The 19,322-nt window shown below is 45.0% G+C and overlaps 1 protein-coding gene and 1 pseudogene across 1 annotated transcript in view; one reads left to right on the top strand and one right to left on the bottom strand.

The window, feature by feature from the left end:
• The window catches only part of PML (PML nuclear body scaffold), a 45,994-nt gene that overhangs the window by 5,143 nt on the left and 21,529 nt on the right, over positions 1–19,322 (top strand). The window contains 1 exon segment of the mRNA XM_055319644.1: positions 19,116–19,320. Coding sequence (XP_055175619.1) covers positions 19,116–19,320 — 205 coding nt within the window.
• On the bottom strand, positions 16,038–16,909 carry LOC129506201 (60S ribosomal protein L35a-like; annotated as a pseudogene).

Genomic DNA, 19,322 nt, shown 5'->3' with positions numbered 1-19,322 from the left:
GTAGCTTCATGTTTGATAGGGCAATTTCCCATTCTTCTTCAGAAGCAATTTTACTTTTTTTAAAAAAGATTTTATTTATTCATGAGAGACACACAGAGAGAGGCAGAGACATAGGCAGAGGGAGAAGCAGGGTCCATGCAGGGAGCCCGGCGCAGGACTCGATCCCAGGACTCCAGGATCACGCCCTGGGCCAAAGGCAGATGCTCAACTGCTGAGCCACCCAGGCGTCCCAAATTTTGCTTTTCTTATGTTTTTACAGTTGATGCCATTTCAGAACTTATATATTCACTGGGATTTTGAATGAAATTGTATTAAATCTGGGAAGAGTTGGCCTCATCTCTGGTTATATCTTTCTTTATACTTTTATGGACATACCTCTTGAATTTTTAAGTTGTAGTTAAATTTACAATATTTGGGCAACCCAGGTGGCTCAGCGGTTTAGCGCCGCCTTCAGCCCAGGGCGTGATCCTAGAGACCTGGGACCTGGGATCGAGTCCCACATCAGGCTCCCTGCATGGAGCCTGCTTCTCCCTCTGCCTATGTCTCTGCCTCTCTCTTTCTGTCTCTCATGAATTAAAAAAAAAAAAAAAAAAAAAATATATATATATATATATATATATATATATATAATATTTAATGAGCCTGTGAATAAAATCTTTTCCATTATTTCTACCTGGTGATCATTAACATCCTTTAATCCCCCTAATTTATGTATTATATTAGCCATTTGAGCTCTTTTATTTTTGTAAGCTTTTCCAATTGATTCTTCTGAATTTCCTAGGTAAACAATTCATGTCATCCACAAGTAATAAAAACTTTATTGTCTCCAAAATTTACACGTATTACCTCCTTGTAGCTTTGTTTTGTTTTGTTGTTTCTCATAGCTAAAACCATCAGAGCAATATTGAATGGTGAAAGGAAGTGGTTAGAAAGGCAACTTTAAAAAAAAAACTTAAAAGAAAAAGAAACTTCATCTTATTCCTAGCTTTCATGAGAGAGTTTTTTTCTTATATATGATGCTATTTATTATTGCTTTCCTTAGGTAACTTTACAAAATCACATTTAGAAAGTTGCCTCCCACTTCTAGCTTACTAAGAGTTTTTTGTTTTACTATTTTGTTTTATTTTTAACTCAGGAATGGGTGTTCTTTGGGATTCTATGAAGATGTCCTTATACCTTTCATTGTGGTGAATTACAGCAATGTGTTTCTTTATGTTGAGCCTTTTTTTTTTTTTTTTTAAATTCCCAGGAGGAAAAATGCTATTTGGTCATGATATACTATTATTTTAATTCATAGCTGGATTTCATTCAATGCTATTTTACTTAGGCTATTATCTGTATTTACAAATGTGATCAATTTTTATGAGTATGTATGATTTCTTTCAAGGTTTTTGACCCATTTTATACTGATCTCCATCAGTGAATTTGTAAGCTTTTTTTTTTTTTAAAGATTTTATTTATTCATGAGAGACACACACAGAGAGAGAGAGAGAGAGAGGCAGAGACACAGTCAGAGAGAGAAGCAGGTTCCCTGCAGAGCCTGATGTGGGACGTGATCCTGGGATTTGCTTAGCACAATGCCTGGCACGTATTATGTACTAAGTCAATGTTAAAATCCTAGTCCTATAATTTCTCTGCTCTGCTCTAGAACAGCTAAAGAACATACGTAGTTTGAGCTTATAGAAGTTTCTTGAAAAATTTCCTGGAACTGGTGCTTTTTTTTTTGAAGAGTAGATTTTATTTTTATTTTATTTTTTTAAGATTTTATTTACTTATTCATGAGAGACACACAGAGAGAGGCAGAGACAGAGGCTGAGGGAGAAGCAGGCTCCACACAGGAAGCCTGATGCAGGACTCAATCCCTGGACTCCAGGATCATACCCTGAGCTGAAGGCAGGCGCTCAACCGCTGAGCCATTCAGGAATCCCAAGAGTAGATTTTCCTCCTTGGTATTGGTTTGTTAGGGATTTTGAGTCAGATTTTCTGGAAAATTTTCCAGTTTGTCCTGAGTTCTTTCATAATTTAAAAATCTCCTTTATACCTGTAATGCTCTCCCGTTTCTTCTTTCTTTTTTTTAAAGATTTATTTATTTGTATTTGTATTTATGTGTATTCATGAGAGACACAGAGAGAGAGAGAGAGGCCGAGACGCAGGCAGAAGAGGGGAGAAGCAGGCTCCATGCAGGGAGCCTGACGTGGGACTCCATCCCAGGTCTCCAGGATCATGCCCCAGGCTGAAGGTGCTAAACCGCTGAGCCAACCAGGGATCCCCCCTTTCTTCTTTCTTTCTTTCTTTCTTTCTTTCTTTCTTTCTTTCTTTCTTTCTTTCTAAGTTATATATATATGTATATATATATAGATATAGATATATACATATATATATATTTTAAGATTTTATTTATTTATTCATGAGAGACATAGAGAGAGGCAGAGGGAGAAGCAGGCTCCCTGCGGGGAGCCCAATGCGGGACTCGATCCCAAGTCTCCAGGATCACACCCTGGGCTGAAGGTGGCACTGAACCGCTAAGCCACTCGGGCTGCCCCCCCTTTCTTTTTTCTTTTCTTTAAGATTTTATTTATTTATTTATTCATGAGAGACCACTCCATCCATTGATGCTGAGTTGATTTCGGACCCAGGTTGGGGAGCAGCACCAGAGGTGGCTTTGAACTTAGAACTCAGCCTGGCAGTGTCTGCCTTGGGGCTGATATCACCACCTCCACGGAGTACATTTTTTTCAGCCTACTTCCTCCTATGTGTTAGGCCATCTGCTAGGGGACTAGAGTGTAAATACAGACAGATACACAGGCACTCTGTGAGGTCATAGTGTGGTAGAAAAACCAGATCTACAACTAACCACCAAGGCTGTAAGGCCAACAGGAAACCTGCTCACCCTGAGCTTGAATAATTTCGCACTGTCCTCTACCTTACACTTTCCCTTGCTAGTCAGTATCCCTGCTGAGTGTGTGCTCAATCTGTTGTTAAGGGCAGAAAGGAGAGGAGCACAGGCACAAAAGTGAGTCATCTTAGAAGAGACATTGGCTGGGGAAGGTAGCCTCCAAGAGAGTGTCACGTTTAGCCTGATGTGTAAGAAAGGAGAAATGGTGTGGGGGCAGGGTGGAGTGGGCCGGGCAGCAGGTACAAAGGCAGAGGCACTAGTGAGTCTGTTGCATTTCAGGAATTGCAAAGTAAAGGGTATGCCTGAAGGCAGGCGCTGGAAGGGGGAGCTAGAGTCAGACATGGGGGAGCCTGGTGATAGGACTCTAGCGTATCATTTCTGGAACATAGAATGTTCTCAGCTTGCTCCTTTTTCACTCAGTTTACTCTTGTTTTACCAGGGGAATGGCCTATAGAACGTACTCTGAAGGGGACCCTAGCGGGGGCTCTGTTCAAAGCCACTGATGGGTGTTAAGGCAGGCAGAGGGTGGGAGGATTAGATTCTCTCTCTGCGCTGTGGTTCTGTAAAGCGGTACGTTTGGGAGATGGGAGGTGAGTGTTTGTTTCTTTGGCTGCATGCTTCTTTGCATTTCACCCCATTCCACAAAGAATTTGAAGAGATTGACCACCATAGTGTTGGGTTTACGTATCTAGCAAAGACTGAAACAAAGAATCAGCACCAGGGAAAAAGGAGCCCCATTAGGAGACTGAGGCCATGGTCCAGGTGGGGGTGAGGCCTGCAAGAATGTGGAGATGGAAGGCTGGGGAAAATGTCCAAATCTCATACTCCCAGGGCCTGCCTGACCTGGAGGGAGGTCCAGGTGGCTGCCTCTCCATTGTGTGTATTTGGGAGGGATGGGGAGTGTCTTCCACCCAAGAGTAATATAGGTCTAGGGGAGCACCCACATCTGGGTCTCAGATCCCAAAGCATGGCCAGATGGGGTGGGGGAATTAATCCAGGGTCATCAAAGCTTATAGCCAGAAAGTGTTTGGGTTAGTTGAGTGGAAAAAACAAAAGACCTATTAATCCAGTTTGAAAGGTGTGATGAGATCATAAATTGGGGAGAGGGTTCCTGAGACTTGAAGTTGGGATGATTCACAACAGGTCAAGGAGAAGCAGGCTGGACAGCCCAGGGGAAAGATTCAGGGCAGAGGTGGGCAGCATGCAGTGGCAGAGCTGGTGGCAAGGAAGCGAAGGGTGTCTAGCTGAAAAAGATATGGAAAAGACATCCTGTCAGGGCCCTTGTAGGGTCAAGGCTTGGAGGAGGAAGGCCAGATACCTTAGGTGCCAACTCTGGGGAGCCCCCCTGACCTCCTGAACCAAGCAAGTGCCTCCTGAGAGTTTGCACCATAGCTGTGTAAGTTGCACCTTCCTGGGGATTGATGATTGTACTGGGATTGAAAGCTGGCCCAGGAGCACCACACGAACGGGGTGAAGGCTGCTGCTCCCAGGAGTTCGGGCACAGTCAAATCACCCATTTTTTTTTTCCTATGAACTCACCCAGGGGACTTGTTTTCATAGCCAAGAGCAACTGCTTTTCCTTTCATGGTGGCAGGTGGGGTGGGGGGGTAGAGCTGGAAGGTAGATTTGGTTGAAGGTGTGGATGAAGGGACATGGGAGCTATGCCTCAAAAAATCTTGTCTGTATAAGTTACAACTGAAACAAATGTGTAAATTAGTAACAAATGTTTAGTTAGAGGCATAAGCAAAAGTGAATGAATGGCCTATGTGAGGAGTGAATAGGGTTGTGGCTGGCTTCTGACCCTACTTGATTAGATATTCAAATTGTGTCACCAGGACCTATTTTCCCCGTATTTCTTGTGATGTGGCTTTCCTCCAAGCTCTATTCACAGAAGGATTTCTCCCTGTTGCTTGCCAGATTATTTCAGCAGCTCCAGAGGCCCTTGTTAGACCCCGCCATCCTCAAATCCAGTGGGAGAGAGTAAGAATCTCTTCCCAAATTCTAAGCCTAGTTTGAGTGTGTTTCTGATTGGATCAGATACCTGTCTGTGCAGGGGACAGGTTCGAAGCCAGCCTCAAGTGAAGCTCCCCAACCCCTTGGAACCTGGGCAGTCCCTTTCCAACAGGAAGCTTTCCCTCTTCCTATATAGGCAGAGAATGGGCTAGTAGGAGGATCCCCCTTATTAATATAACAGTATTTTCCTTCTTTGAGCTCTTTTTCTTGGGGTGTCGCCTTAATTCTCACACCTTCTTGAAAGATGATTGAGGAGCTGAGGATTGTTCCCATTGTATAAGTGAGGCAAGAGGCCAGTGCATTAATGGGAGCTAACCCAAATAGAAGATCTTGTCTGAGCCAAGGCCCAAATGGGTGCAGGGTTTCCCGACTGCAAAGCCTCTCCTGGCACTGCTGGCCTCTACATTCAGACAGTCCTCAATTAACAACCAGGCTGAATTGCAAAAAAGGGATTCTGTAAGTTGCTTGTTCAGAACTCAGAGTGTTTTCCCCCTCAGAAGTGGATTATTAAAAAGAAGCATGCTATTTAAGCAATAATAAATTTAATTTTCCTTGACTTTAACAGAAGAAAAAGATACTGAAGTAAGATTGGACTTACTAAACTTCAAAGAAATATTTCTTCATCTTAAAATGTTTCCTAAAATAGGGCACCTGGGTGGCTCAGTGGTTGAGTGTCTGCCTTTGGCTCGAGTTGTGATCCTGGGGTCCCGGGATCAAGTTCCATATCGGGCTCCGCACAGAAAGTCTGCCTCTCCCTCTGCCTACATCTCTGCCTCTTTGTCAGTGTTTCTCATGAATAAATAAATATATTCTTTAAAAAAAAAGTTTCCTAAAATATCTCCGAGTAAGCAAAAAAAAATTGCTAATACATTAAGAGGTTAGAGTCATTATAGTTTGCTTTTAATGAAACAGTCCCATTTTTAGACAATCGTGATAGGGTCTCTGCTGGAAAAGAGCACCATGGCCCATTCTCATCTACCTATCTTCGTTCTATGTTAAGATGGCTCTCATGCATGACCCTGGGCCTTGTACTCTAGCATTCCTTCTTGCAAATTATTTTGATCCACCTCTTAATTGGATGGATGTTGTCAATAAGTTGTCTCAATTCCCAGGCTCTCTTGGCATTGAAAATGTCTATCAGTTGCTGTTGAATGATATCTTAGCTGGGTATAATATACCTGGGTCATACTGTTGCCTGTAGAATTCTATAGACTTTGATACATTGTCTTTCAGTATCAAATGTTCATGAGGAGAGTCCTGAGGCCAAATGTATTTGCTTTTTCTGTCTTGAGACTTAAAGACTTTTTCATTCTTGAAGTTTATTAATTTAATCAAAGTGTCTTCATGTTGAGCATTTTGTATCAGATTATTCTAGAACCTGGCAGGCTTCTTCAATCTAAAAATTCTTTTTATTTCAGAGTACCTGGGTGGCTCAGTTTGTTATACATTTGACTCTGTTTCAGTTTAGGTCATGACCTCAGGTTGGTGAGATTGAGCCCCATTTAGCACTCTGAATCAGCATGGAATCTACTTGGGATTCCTTCTCACTCCCCCTCTGCTCCTCCCCTTGCTCATGCGTTCTCTCTCTCCCTCTATGTCAAATAAATTAATTAATAAAATCTTAGAAAATAAAATAATAAAAATAAAAATTCTTATTATTATTTATATTATTTCAGTAAAATTTTTTCCTCTTCCTCTTTTTCTCTCTTCCTTTTCTTTTTTTTAAAGATTTTTTTTTTTAAGATTTTATTTATTCATGAGAGACAAAGAGAAAGAGAGAGAGAGAGGCAGAGACACAGGCAGAGGAAGAAGCAGGCTCCATGCATGGAGCTCAACGTGGAACTCGATCCCAGGTCCCCAGGATCACAACCTGGGCCAAAGGCAGCGCTAAACCGCTGAGCCACCCAGGCTTCCCCCCCTCTTTCTTTTCCTTCTCATTTTCCTCTATCACTCTTAGTATTACAAGCTTTAATTTTTTGTTTCCAGGTTTTTCCAACTCATAATCTTAACAGTATTATTTCAGTTGGGGGAAACTGATTTATTTGATGACCATTGAATGAGTAATGAAGTTCAGAACCACAGTATACATTCAGAGTTACATAAAATCATTTTATACACATTGTGATAAACGTACTTGAGATTATCAGAATTGTTTGTCACATATAAGGAGTTACTGCCAGTTTTCTACTTTATGAGATTCTATTAACATTTAATGATTAACCTTAGCTGTTGAATTTTGTAACAAATTCCTGCTTTGGCATCTTTTACAGTTTGGATTTGTTCTGCCAAAGCTGAAATTTGGAGAAGTATTTCAAGATTAGTATGGCTAAGTAGAAGAGCTGCCTCTTTATACCATATGTCACTTAACTAATACAGTGTTAAGTTATTGTTAACCTAATCATCAAATAACATTTTCTCATTCATGGCTTTAATTGATTGTTTTAGCTATTTCTGTCTCTTTTGCCATCTCCTTTACTGAAATTAGATCGATTTAAAGATATATTTATTTATTTTAGAGAGAGAGAGAGACAGCAGGAGAGAGCATGTGCACATGGAGGGGGGGAGGAGAGAGAAGAAGACTCCCTGCTGAGTGTGGAGCCCAATGGCGGGGCTCGATCTTGCTACCCTGAGACCATGGCCTGAGCCAAAACCAAGATTAGATACCCAACTGACAGAGCCCCACAGGCACTGCAAATTAGATTAGACTTTTTTTTTTTTTTTAAGATTTTACTTATTTATTCATGAGAGAGAGAGAGAGAGGCAGAGACCCAGGCAGAGGGAGAAGCAGGCTCCATGCAGGGAGCCTGATAAGGGACTCGATCCAGGAACTTAGAGATTTCATTCTGAGCCGAAGGCAGATGCTCAACTGCTGAGCCACCCAGGTGTCCCTAGATTAGACTTAAATAATTTGACAATCACTATACTTATCTATGTGATAAACCTTGTCCTGGTGTCTTGCAACATTTCCTGGCACCTAAGTTCCTATTTTATCAATGTTCACTGGTATTCAATACTGTATAACTGTAGTGCATTTTTATAAAACTCAGTGAATTCCCCTAAGTTATCTATCATTGTTCCAAAAATTGAATGTCTTATTAACATGTGACTTATGTGATGATTTAAAAATTGTCTTGCAGTTGATACTGTTTCAACTGTACTTCTGAGGGGCATCATTGTAGTCATCTCAGTGTATGATGGTCATTGCATTTTAGAAATATCATGTTGGTGGCCACTGGGAAGAGTTGATTGGAGAGACCAGAGGCAGGGAGGTCTTAGGGGACAGCACCAAAGGAGATAAGTCATTACTGAGGCAAGAACAAAGGTTATTGCAATGGGAACTGATGAGACAAATATAAGAACCAGGATTCCACCTTGAGCACTTTTACATCCTAGCACCACACCTGCACATAGTTGGTACTTAATAAATCTTTTTTGGGTAAATGAAAGGAATTAACAAGAATTAAAGAGTTGTTGAAGTTGTGGTGGGGGGTGTATCTGGCATTCCCCTTGGTCTCTGGCTTGCCTGGCCTTTCAATGGTAGTGCCATTAACTGCCATATATAGGGCAGTGGTGTGGCCGAGAGAACACTGTCCACCAGGGTATGGTCCTCTGACTTGGGAGCAGGGACTGTAGAGAAAAGAGTGGGGAGGGAAAGCACAAACTTCCTCTTTGTCATTCTTGGGTGTGGGGTCGGCATAAGATGGCCATGTGAGACAGACAAGCCTTTCTCCTCTCACCTTTCCTTGCTGCTTCTTTTCTAGTATCTTCCTCCCTGAGCCCTCGGGTTCCCCCACCGTTGTCACCACCTTCTCAACCAAAGAATGGGTGGAAGAGGGGAGGTCAACAGGAATAGTGCTTTTACTCTCAGTGTCCCAGGCTCTGTACTTACCCAGGTCCACTCCCGGCTTCAGAAATCTCTCCTCAACTCTGTCCCCCCCGCAGATTTCAGGAAACCAGTCCTGATTAAATGCATTCATACTCCTATGGAAATGACTGACGGATCCCTTTTACTTGCCCTATAGCTAATAATTTGAGTTTTCAAGGGAGGCTGCTCCTTCTTCTGCTCCACCAAAGTGAAAGCTCCCTACCATTCTTGTGGAGGTGAAGGTGCTAGAGGAGAGAGTTTTGCAGTTGCCATTCAGGCAAGCTGGGCCCTGCCCCAGAGTCCTGCTCTGGGGCCAGCTCTCCTGTGCAGGTCCCACTTTCATAGGATTTTTGCTTCCTACATTTCCAAGCTACCCTGTTCCCTAGAACAGCAGAAGTGGTAGGTATGCCGCCCTGGTCCCAGCAGGAGATGTGGCCTGGCCGCAGTAGGAAGGAGGGCAGCCTGGAGACCACGCTCAATGTAATGTTTCCTTACTGTTTGAGATTGAGGGCTTTGCCCACCCAAAGGAGGGCTCGCCCTGCCATATGTACATGTGTAGTTAATGCCTCCCCTTCTTACATGGTTCCAGAATGTCCACTGTGGAGCTGGCTCTGTGCAGCTGACTTCACATAGACCAGCCCCCCTTTGTCCCTTGCAACGGTCTATGAGAGGCATCGTTATTTATCCCCATTTTATAGACAGGGAAGTAAAGACTCTAAAAAAGTCATTTGCTCAAGTCCTTTTTTTTGTTTTTAAGATTTTATTTATTTATTCATGATAGACACACACACAGAGAGAGAGAGAGAGAGGCAGAGACCCAGGCAGAAGGAGAAGCAGGCTCCATGCAGGGAGCCCGACGTGGGACTTGATCCCTGGTTTCTAGGATCGTGCCCTGGGCGAAAGGCAGGCGCTAAACCGCTGTGCCACCCAGGGATCCCTGCTCAAGTCCTTGTAGCTAGAAATGAAAAGGGCCCAGATTCAGGCCCAAAGCTGTCCTCTACCCTTCCTGCTGTCACGTAGCCTCTCGCAGAGCAATGTAGACATAGGCAGCTTTCGGATGGGGACACCGAGAACCCAGGAGACCTGTTGAGGCTTTTATTTTATTTTATTTTATTTTATTTTATTTTATTTTATTTTATTTTTTTATTTTATTTTTTTATTTATTTATTTATTTTATTTTATTTTATTTTATTTTATTTTACTTATTTTTGAGTTTCCAAGTGTACTGGTCCAGGAGGGGAGCAGTTAGGAGAGGAGGAGCGAAGAATAGTGTGTCCATTGGGTCCCGCTGGCCGAGTGGGGGGGCCCAGTCACCTTGAGCCCCCCAGGGCAGCACAGCCGCCTGCCTTGGTGTCCCAGGGCTAGAGAAGGAAGAGGGTGCTCTGCTGGCCCCAGCAGATCTGCCCACTCAGACCTCGCCATCCTTGAGCACGTTCAGGAGCGGGCAATGGGGATGTCCCAGGAAGAGCTGCTCCCAGAGCACGGCTCCCCCGGCGTCTCCCGCAGTGCCCTACTTGCTGCATAGGCCCCTGGTGCCAGGACCACCAGCGGGGGCTCCCCACCCCCCCGTTTCCGTAGTAGCCGAGGACAGCTGCCTTGTCTGCTCAGGCCGGAGGGGAGGTTAAAGCCGCTGTGCAGGTGGCCCTCCGCGGGTGCCCTCTCTGGGGAGGACAGGCTGGCCACGTCTGTGGTCCGAAGGTGGGCCACCAGCTCACCTCGGCCCGGGCGCCCCGCTCTTGCTTGGCTGCAGGTGGTCGGTGAGCACGGCCAGAGGGTCCGCGTGCTGAGGCCCAGCCATGTGCCCCCTTCCTTGCCTTCCTCCATGTCAGGCCCACTGAGGACCTCCTTGTCCCCCAGAAGTCAGCTAACCTGGACGGTCTGTGGTAAAATTCATCCCTGTTGGCCCCAGGACGAGCCTGTATGCATTTTTGGAAACAGGACGAGGATCGAACTTAAGGAAGATGAATGCACATGGATCCCTGAGAACAGCTTTGTTCACACGGGGTCACTAGTCGCCTCTGCTGCCACCAATGTGAGGCTTTTATTAAAATATTAACAACATGGCACCTGGATGGCTCAGTGGTTGAGTGTCGGCCTTTGGCTCAGGGCATGATCCTGGAGTCCTGGTATCGAGTCCCACATTGAGCTCCCCACAGGGAGCCTGCTTCTCCCTCTGCCTGTGTCTCTGCCTCTCTCTCTCTCTCTCTCTCATTAATAAATAAATTTTTTAAAATCTTTAAAAAATAAAAAATGAAAAAAATATTAACAACGTAGTCAGTTCACTGAACAGTCATAAATGGATAAGGGAAACAACCCATCTCAGGGAAGAAGAGGAAGAGCTTTGTAATTCCCAGATGGAATGTTTTTTGAGGTCTCCATTGCCTTCTATTTAAAGCCCAAACTCCTTCACTTTGAAGTGATTATGGAAATTTTTGGAAGATCTAAATAGATGAAAAGGGGGAGGGAGGGAAAAAGAGAAAGAAGTGACTAACTCCCATCAATGTAGACTGTTTTCTCTCCCTCTTGGGATCTCTATAATCATCTAAACCAAAACGAACAGTGTGTGGCATTCCGTAACTTGCTTTTCTCATGATAGACAGTTGTGAATGTCTTTCCAGAAAATATGTAGTTTTGAATTTTTAGGTAGTCGCATCCGTCGATTGTATGATTTCTTCCATTTCTTCAGAGTTTATAGGTCTTTACCATCTTAAGTAAACAGTCAACTAGCATATTGTTAGGGTTCATCTTTAATTCCGTGACCCATCACAAATGTGATGAAGTGTGATATATGAAGCAAGCTCTAACTTGCTTTTTGCCCCTGGGTAGCCAGTTTTCTCGATTCCAGTTGCTGAATGGAATTGTTTAATGTCCATTAGTGTGGGATGCTTTTTGTATCTCATAAAATATCACATTATTATAGATGACAGGGCCTATTTCAGGACTATCTAGTCTGTTCTGCTCATCTTTCTCATTACTCTGCGACTAGCTCCACACATACCCCCTTTTTTTTTTAAAGATTTATTTATTTATTTATTTGAGAGAGAGACAGACAGACAGCATGTGCTTTGGGGAAGAGGTAGAGGGAGAGGGCGAGAATATTAAGCAGACTTCACGCCCAGTGCGGAGCCCGACATGGGGCTCAATCCTACAACCCTGAGATCATGACCTGAGCCAAAACCAACAGCCAGATGCTTAACCAACCGAGCCACCCAGGTACCCCCACATGTACTCTCTTAATGGACATTCTGTCCTATGTTATCTTGGCAGAGAAAATTCTTCCTGACACTGGCTTCCCCAAAATTTCTTAACTATTTGATCTGTTTATTCTATCCTGTGAAATGTAGAATCAGTCAGTACAGTTTCAAAATCTCATCTGTGATTTGATTAAAATTCCCTTAACCCTTTATATTAACTTGAGAAGAATTGATAATCATTAATATTTAGCCTCCTCCATTGGGACCTGGGTACATCTTCCTGTTTTTTAGATTTTTCTCAGTAGTTTTGTCTTTTTTTTCCATATGTATACTTTTTGCTAGAATTACATCTACAGTTTGTTTGGGTTTGTTTTTTTAATCTTTTTTTTTTAATTTATTTATTTATGATAGTCACAGAGAGAGAGAGAGAGAGGCAGAGACATAGGCAGAGGGAGAAGCAGGCTCCATGCACCGGGAGCCCGATATGGGATTCGATCCAGGGTCTCCAGGATCGCGCCCTGAGCCAAAGGCAGGCGCCAAACTGCTGCGCCACCCAGGGATCCCTTGGGTTTGTTTTTTAAGCATTTGTGAATTGCTGTTTGTGAATGAGAGCATCGAAATTTTTTTCCATATCTCTTTTCATCTGAATTGCTGGGCTAGAATTAAGTGATTTTCGACTCTTAATTCTGGAATATTCCAGCCACTTTCTGGAGCAACTTCTTATTAATTCTATGCTGTTTTAGTTCATTCTTTTCAGTAATCCAGGAGCAAATTACTGTCATTTTGCTTCAGAGCTATTTTCTATGTCTGTGTCTAAGTTCTGGTTTTTGTCATGGAGCTCCTTGTGGGCATGTGCCCACCTCACCTTGCCTTCCGCAAAGTGCCAAGCATAAAGGTGCTGCTCAGTGAGGGTCCCTTGAATGAGGGTGAAGGAATCTTAAGCCAAGGAAGTCCTGGTCCCGGGGGGCAGCCCGTTGATGAGCCACTCCAATTTATGGTCTGCACCTTGGTCTTATCAGAAGGCTGGGAGCTTTCAGACCCAGGGAGTCTGATGCAGGCCAACCACCTCACGGAAACCTGCTGCCAATTGTCTGCTTCTGTCCAGTGGGGGAGCAGTGGCCACTTGCCCTAGGAGGACCCATTTAGGGGAGATGGGGCTTCAGAGTAAGTCCCTAGCAGAGACTGGGGTCAACCCAGAAAGTCTTGCTCTACCGCCAGCCAGACCACTCTAGGTGTACAGGGAGAAGCAGGCTCCCAGTGGGGAGCCTGATGTGGGACTCGATCCCTGGCCCCGATCACACCCTGAGCCAGAGGCAGATGCTCAACTGCTGAGCCACCAAGGTAGCTCTGGAACATTCCTCCTAAGGAAGGGAGGCTGAGTTCAGACTCAGCCCTTCCCAGGGTCCAAAGCAGGGAAAGTGACAGCAAGCTTTAGTTCTCTATTTCTGCGCACTATGTGGTTGCCCACATTGACTTGTGTTCTCTTCTTTCATTTAGAAAATAGGCATCCATTCACAAGGTTCAAACATGAAAGCAGTCAAAAGATTTCATTAGAATAATTGTTTTTAAATGTACGCTCTACCCCCAGTGTGGGGCTTGAATTCAAAACCCCGAGATCAAGAGTCTCACGTTCAACTGACTGAGCCAGCCAGGCACCCCAAATATAAAAACCATTTAAAGGACTTAACAGTGAAATGTCTCATTCCACCTCTGCCCTGCCCCACCCAGAACCACTTTTATCAACTTGTGTGTCCTTCTAAAATGTCTTTATGTAGATACAACCAAATATGAGTATAGTCTTTTTTTAAAAAATTATTCATGAGAGACAGAGAGAGGCAGAGACATAGGCAGAGGGAGAAGCAGGCTCTCTGTGGGGAGCCCACTGCGGCATTCGATCCCAGGACCCCAAGATCATGACCTGAGCCAAAGGCAGATGCTCAGCCACTGAGCCACCCAGGGGCCCCTGAATATAGTCTTGATATGGAAGAGCTAGGTTCTTGTCTCACAGAGCCGAAGAATGAATGTGGTGGACAAACAGAGAGTGAGTAAAGTGATAGAAGATTATTAAGCCAAGATACAGAGAAAGATCTCAGAAGTGAGGGGGGTCCCGACAGGGTTGCCGCTGAAGGCTTTCTGGCTGGCCTTTTATTGAGAACCAAACCAGGGAGCCCACAGCCTTGAGATTTCTTTGTGCTGTCTTGAGTTATTGACATATGGCTGTCTTGGGGTCTGGTCTGTCCATCTAACCACCAAAGGAAGATACTCCCTAACATTTTGGAGTTAGGGAGCCAGGTTTATTTTATTTTTATTTTTTATTTTTTCTGTTTTTGCTGCATTATCTCAGTTTCCTTGGGATGGGTAGGAGCCTGACTCTGGGGCCTCTCAGTGTCCTTGGGATTTATGGGAGCCTGACTCTGGGCCTTTCTCTTATCTTGCCCTGCCTAGCCCCATCTATTCCTAACTCCATCTTACTTCATTCTTACACAATAGGTAGCATCTTATTGATTTTTTAAATTTAAAATATATATGATAGGGCAGCCCCGGTGGCGCAGCGGTTTAGTGCCGCCTGCAGCCCAGGGCGTGATCCTGGAGACCCTGGATCGAGTCCCACATCAGGCTCTCTGCATGGAGCCTGCTTCTCCCTCTGCCTGTGTCTCTGCCTCTCTCTCTCTCTCTCTCTGTCTCTATGAATAAATAAATAAAATATTAAAAAAAATAAAATAAAATATACATTATAGGGGTGCCTGGATGGCTCAGTCAGAGAAGCATCTGCCTTTGGCTCAGGTCATGGTCCCAGGGTCCCAGGATGAAGCCCTGCATCAGGCTCCAGCTCAATGGGGAGTCTGCTTCTCCCTCTCCCTCTACCCCCTACTTGTCCTCTCTCTCTTGCTCACTCTCTCTCAAATAAGATTTTATTTACTTAAGTAAATATTTGAGAGAGAGTGAGCAAGAGAGAGAGGACAAGTAGGGGGTAGAGGGAGAGGGAGAAGCAGACTCCCCATTGAGCTGGAGCCTGATGCAGGGCTTCATCCTGGGACCCTGGGACCATGACCTGAGCCAAAGGCAGATATATAAAATATAAAATAAAATATACATTATAATAGTACAAATATTGAACATCATTGTATGCTAGTCACTACTCTAACCTTTTATATATATATATATATATTAGGTCATTTAATCTTTCTATCATTCCTATTATCATCCTCATTTTACCGTGGAGATTTTTCCATATAAAGAGCTTCTGTGGTTTCTTAAAGCTGCATAAGATTCCACTGTAAGGCTGTATCCTAATTTATAAAACATATTGCCTAGCATTGTTTCTATTTTTTTGCTCTTACATACTGCGTGACATTGTACAGATGTTGTTTCAAAGACGTAGAGATAGAGCTATAGAACAGATACCTGTAAGAGAGATTGCTGGGCCAGAGGATAAAAACATTGTGATTTTGATGGCTGGTGCCAAGCTGCCCTCTGCAGAGTTACTAGTTCTCTTCATAATTGCTCAGCATTTCTCGTTACTCGTATCATTGGTTGAGTAGGAATATTTCAGTCAATTACAATAATCACAGTCTTTGTTGAGAACATTTATGTAGGACTTCTCTCATTTGATCCTCTACTCCACTCCCATGTGAGTTGGGGATTATCCCTGTTTTACAGATAAGAACACTGAGGTGTGCAAGGAGGTTAGGTATTTGCCCAGGGTGCTGGGCCGAGGTCAGATCTGCATTTGTCCAGCTCTTTTCTCTGCTTCAGCTGCCACTGACATCAGTCACTGGCCCTGCCTCTTACTGCTGGGTCTCTGTCACATCATATTTCCTGAGGCTGGAAGGAGCTGAAGGCCCTTGACCCAGTGGCAGCCCCCATGATTCCCTCATACTCTGGGCTCTCCAGGAAACCTCTGCTGGCCTGGAATAAGTCTCCTGTGTTTGATCAAGAGGTTCAAGCTCTAAGGCCTTCCCTTCTCGGGGGATGTGGGGAGGTTGAGAGCTGGTGAAGCTGGGGCCCTGTGCCTGGTGCCACAATTTTGAAGTCAGGTTGGCCAGCAGGGTCTCTGCTGGCAGTTCCAGGACAAATTGATCTCAGTAACAGAGGCCAAAGTGGCTCCAGCTAAGATCCTTTCTCCTGGCCTCAGGTGGGCTATCGTTGCTAGTGAGAACAAATTACAGCAATATTTCTGGGGAAATGACTAACAATATTTTCCTGGGAGTGTTGAAGAGGCAGCAGTGGAGTGTTTGAGACCATGGACTTGAGCCAGACTGCCTGGGGTTTTATGGTAGTTTCCTATGGCTACTGTAACAAATTACTGCAAATTTAGGAGCTTAAAACATTACAAATTGATTTTCTTTTCTACACCTTTATGTATTTACTTGTAAGTTTAAATTCTTGAGGGGTACAGCATCACATGAATTCTATGGCCAATGGCTTTAGCAGGAAGGTTGCTTGGGAATTTGGCATGAACCATGCCACTGCTTCATGAATTGCTTTTCCCCAGACTAGTCTGGTTTGGTTTGGTTTGCCACTGGGAGTCACTCTGTTGTTCTTTGCTTTGTTCACGTAAGCATATCTCTTGCCTGGATGGAATTCAGTTTCATCTCACGCATAAACACCTTCAATTTTAAGAAGATCTGTGTGCTCCCTCTGGTTCTGGAAACCCCACGTATAGCCAGCAAACACGGCCTTGGACCACAGCTCTGTGGACATACTTGTCATTCTAAGAGTCCTGTTCCCAGCAAGCCTCCACAGGCCCTGGGAAGCCTGGGTAGCTCAGCAGTTGAGCATTTGCCTTTGGCTCAGGGCATGGTCCTGGTGCTGGGATCGAGTCCCACATCAGGCTCCCTGCGAGGAGCCTGCTTCTCCCTCTGCCTATGTCTCTGCCTCTCTCTGTGTATCTCTCATGAATAAATAAATAAGATCTTTTAAAAAAAGAAAAAAAAAAGCCTCCACAGGCCCCAAGATGGTAGGAAGAGAAAGGTATAGCGAAATATCACAAAGTTGTTATTATTATGTACCTCTGGAGGTCAGAAGCCTGAAATGGGTTTCACTGAGATAAAATCAAGGTGTCAGTAGGGCCGTGTTCCTTCTGGAGGCTCTTGGGGAGAATCTGTCTTCTTGCCTTTTCCAACTTCTAGGGGCTGCCTGCATTCCTTGGTTCATGACCCCGGTCCATCTTCAAAGCCAGCAGGATAGCATCATGAGACCTCTGCTTCCATGATCAAATCTTCTTCCTCACACCTGCCTGCTTCCCCCTCTATTTTCCTTATAAGGATCCTCGTGATTATACTGGGTCCACCCAGATAATCCAAGATAATCTTCCCATCCCGGATCCTTAACTTAATCACATGTACTAAGTCCTTGCCATCATATAAGGTAACATACACAGGTTCTGGGGATTATTAGTACATTTTCTGCCTACTACAGTTTGTCTCTGGAGTCTATCACTCACTAATTGTGTCACCTTGGACAAGTCATTGTACCTCTTGTTCAGGTTCCCCATCATTAAAATGAAGATATAAGGGCAGCCCAGGTGGTTCAACGGTTTAGCGCTGCCTTCAGCCCAGGGTGTGATCCTGGAGACCCAGGATCGAGTCCCGTGTCGGGCTCCCTGCATGGAGCCTGCTTCTCCCTCTGCCTGTGTCTCTGCCTCTCTGTGTGTCTCTCATGAGTAAATAAATAAAATCTTTTAAAAAAAATGAAGATATAATAATTCCTACTCTGTAGGACTGTTAGGAGGATTAAAAGGGTTGATATTCCTCAAATGTTTATAATAATGCCATAGAAGTGTCTGCTAGCTAAAATATATTAAATAACTAAAAGCATGCATACGGTTTGATTTAGCACTCCTATTATTTGTAACCTATTTCATAGAACAGAAGACGTGTTAGGCCACATAAAGTCAGCCTAACATTGTCCATATTGGCAAAAAGGGGTGGGGGGAGTACAAATAGGAAATCACTGGATTGTCCATAACGGGAGACTGACTGGATCAGTTGTGGTACACATGGAATTTAAGGGAGCTTTATTTTATTTTACTTTTTAAGGATTTTATTTATTTCTTCATGATAGACCATGAGAGAGAGAGAGTCAGAGACACAGGCAGAGGGGGAAGCAGGCCCCATGCCGGGAGCCTGATGCGGGACTCGATCCCAGGACTCCAGGATCAAGCCCTGGGCCAAAGGCAGGTGCTGAACCACTGAGCCACCCAGGGATCCCCTTTAAGGGAGCTTTTAAAGAGAATACGTTAGACCCATACTTATCAGACCTCCAGGAATGTTGTCCTAAGCAAAAGTTAAATTAGAGGAGGAAGTTACAGAGTCATGACTCATGATCTCATTTGTAGCATGATCTTTCTTGTAAACCAAGTATCAACCTACTAGAATTGTTGTAGATACTTGGGGCAATTATTTAACCTCTGAGGGCCTCTGTTTCTTCACCTGTGAAATGAGGGTAACTTAGGTAGCTCTCCTCGCCTCTGAAACTCTAGTGAGGATTACACGGGATGCGTCGCATCAGCTCCTTAAGATCCTGCGAGCAGCTGCATAGCCTGGCTATCTGTGCAAAGTGGTTGAAAGCAGACAGAGGGCTGGAAGGAGGCACCTGGACGTTCATCTGGTTGCCTAGCAGGAAGGGAAAGGAAGTTCAGAAGCGTGTGAAGAGCTGATCCCCTGTGTGTGTGGAGGCTAGCTGGAGGCTGGGTGGAGGCTAGCTGGGGGCTGGGTGGAGGCTAGCTGGAGGCTGGGTGGAGGCTAGGTGGGGGCTGGGTGGAGGCTAGCTGGGGGCTGGGTGGAGGCTAGCTGGAGGCTGGGTGGAGGCTAGGTGGGGGCTGGGTGGAGGCTAGCTGGAGGCTAGGTGGGGGCTGGGTGGAGGCTAGGGGGAGGCTAGCAGGAGGCTGGGTGGAGGCTAGCTGGAGGCTAGCGGGAGGCTAGGGGGAGGCTGGGGGGAGGCTAGCGGTTGGAACCTCAGTACCTTTACATGTGCTAATGCTTTATTGGTGGTTTGGACACCGTCGCACTGGCCACAGACGGAACCGGGGAACATGCCACGATTCGAGGTTTTATCACCCTCGAAGGGGAGTCTCCCTTGGGGAGCTGGGGGCGGGGGGGGGGGCAGGAGAGCCCTCAACCGCGCCGGCCTCGTGTGTCCGCAGCATCTACTGCCGAGGCTGCTCCAAGCCGCTGTGCTGCTCGTGCGCGCTCCTGGACAGCAGCCACGGCGAGCTCAAGTGCGACATCAGCGCGGAGATCCAGCAGCGCCAGGAGGAGCTGGACACCATGGCCCGGGTGCTGCGGGACCAGGACGGCGCCTTCGGGGCGGCGCACGCGCAGATGCACTCGGCCGTCAGCCAGCTGGGCCG

The sequence above is a fragment of the Nyctereutes procyonoides genome, unplaced genomic scaffold (assembly GCF_905146905.1).
Source record: "Nyctereutes procyonoides isolate TBG_1078 unplaced genomic scaffold, NYPRO_anot_genome, whole genome shotgun sequence".
Lineage (NCBI taxonomy): Eukaryota > Metazoa > Chordata > Mammalia > Carnivora > Canidae > Nyctereutes > Nyctereutes procyonoides.
This window is presented reverse-complemented; position numbering and strand designations above follow the sequence as displayed.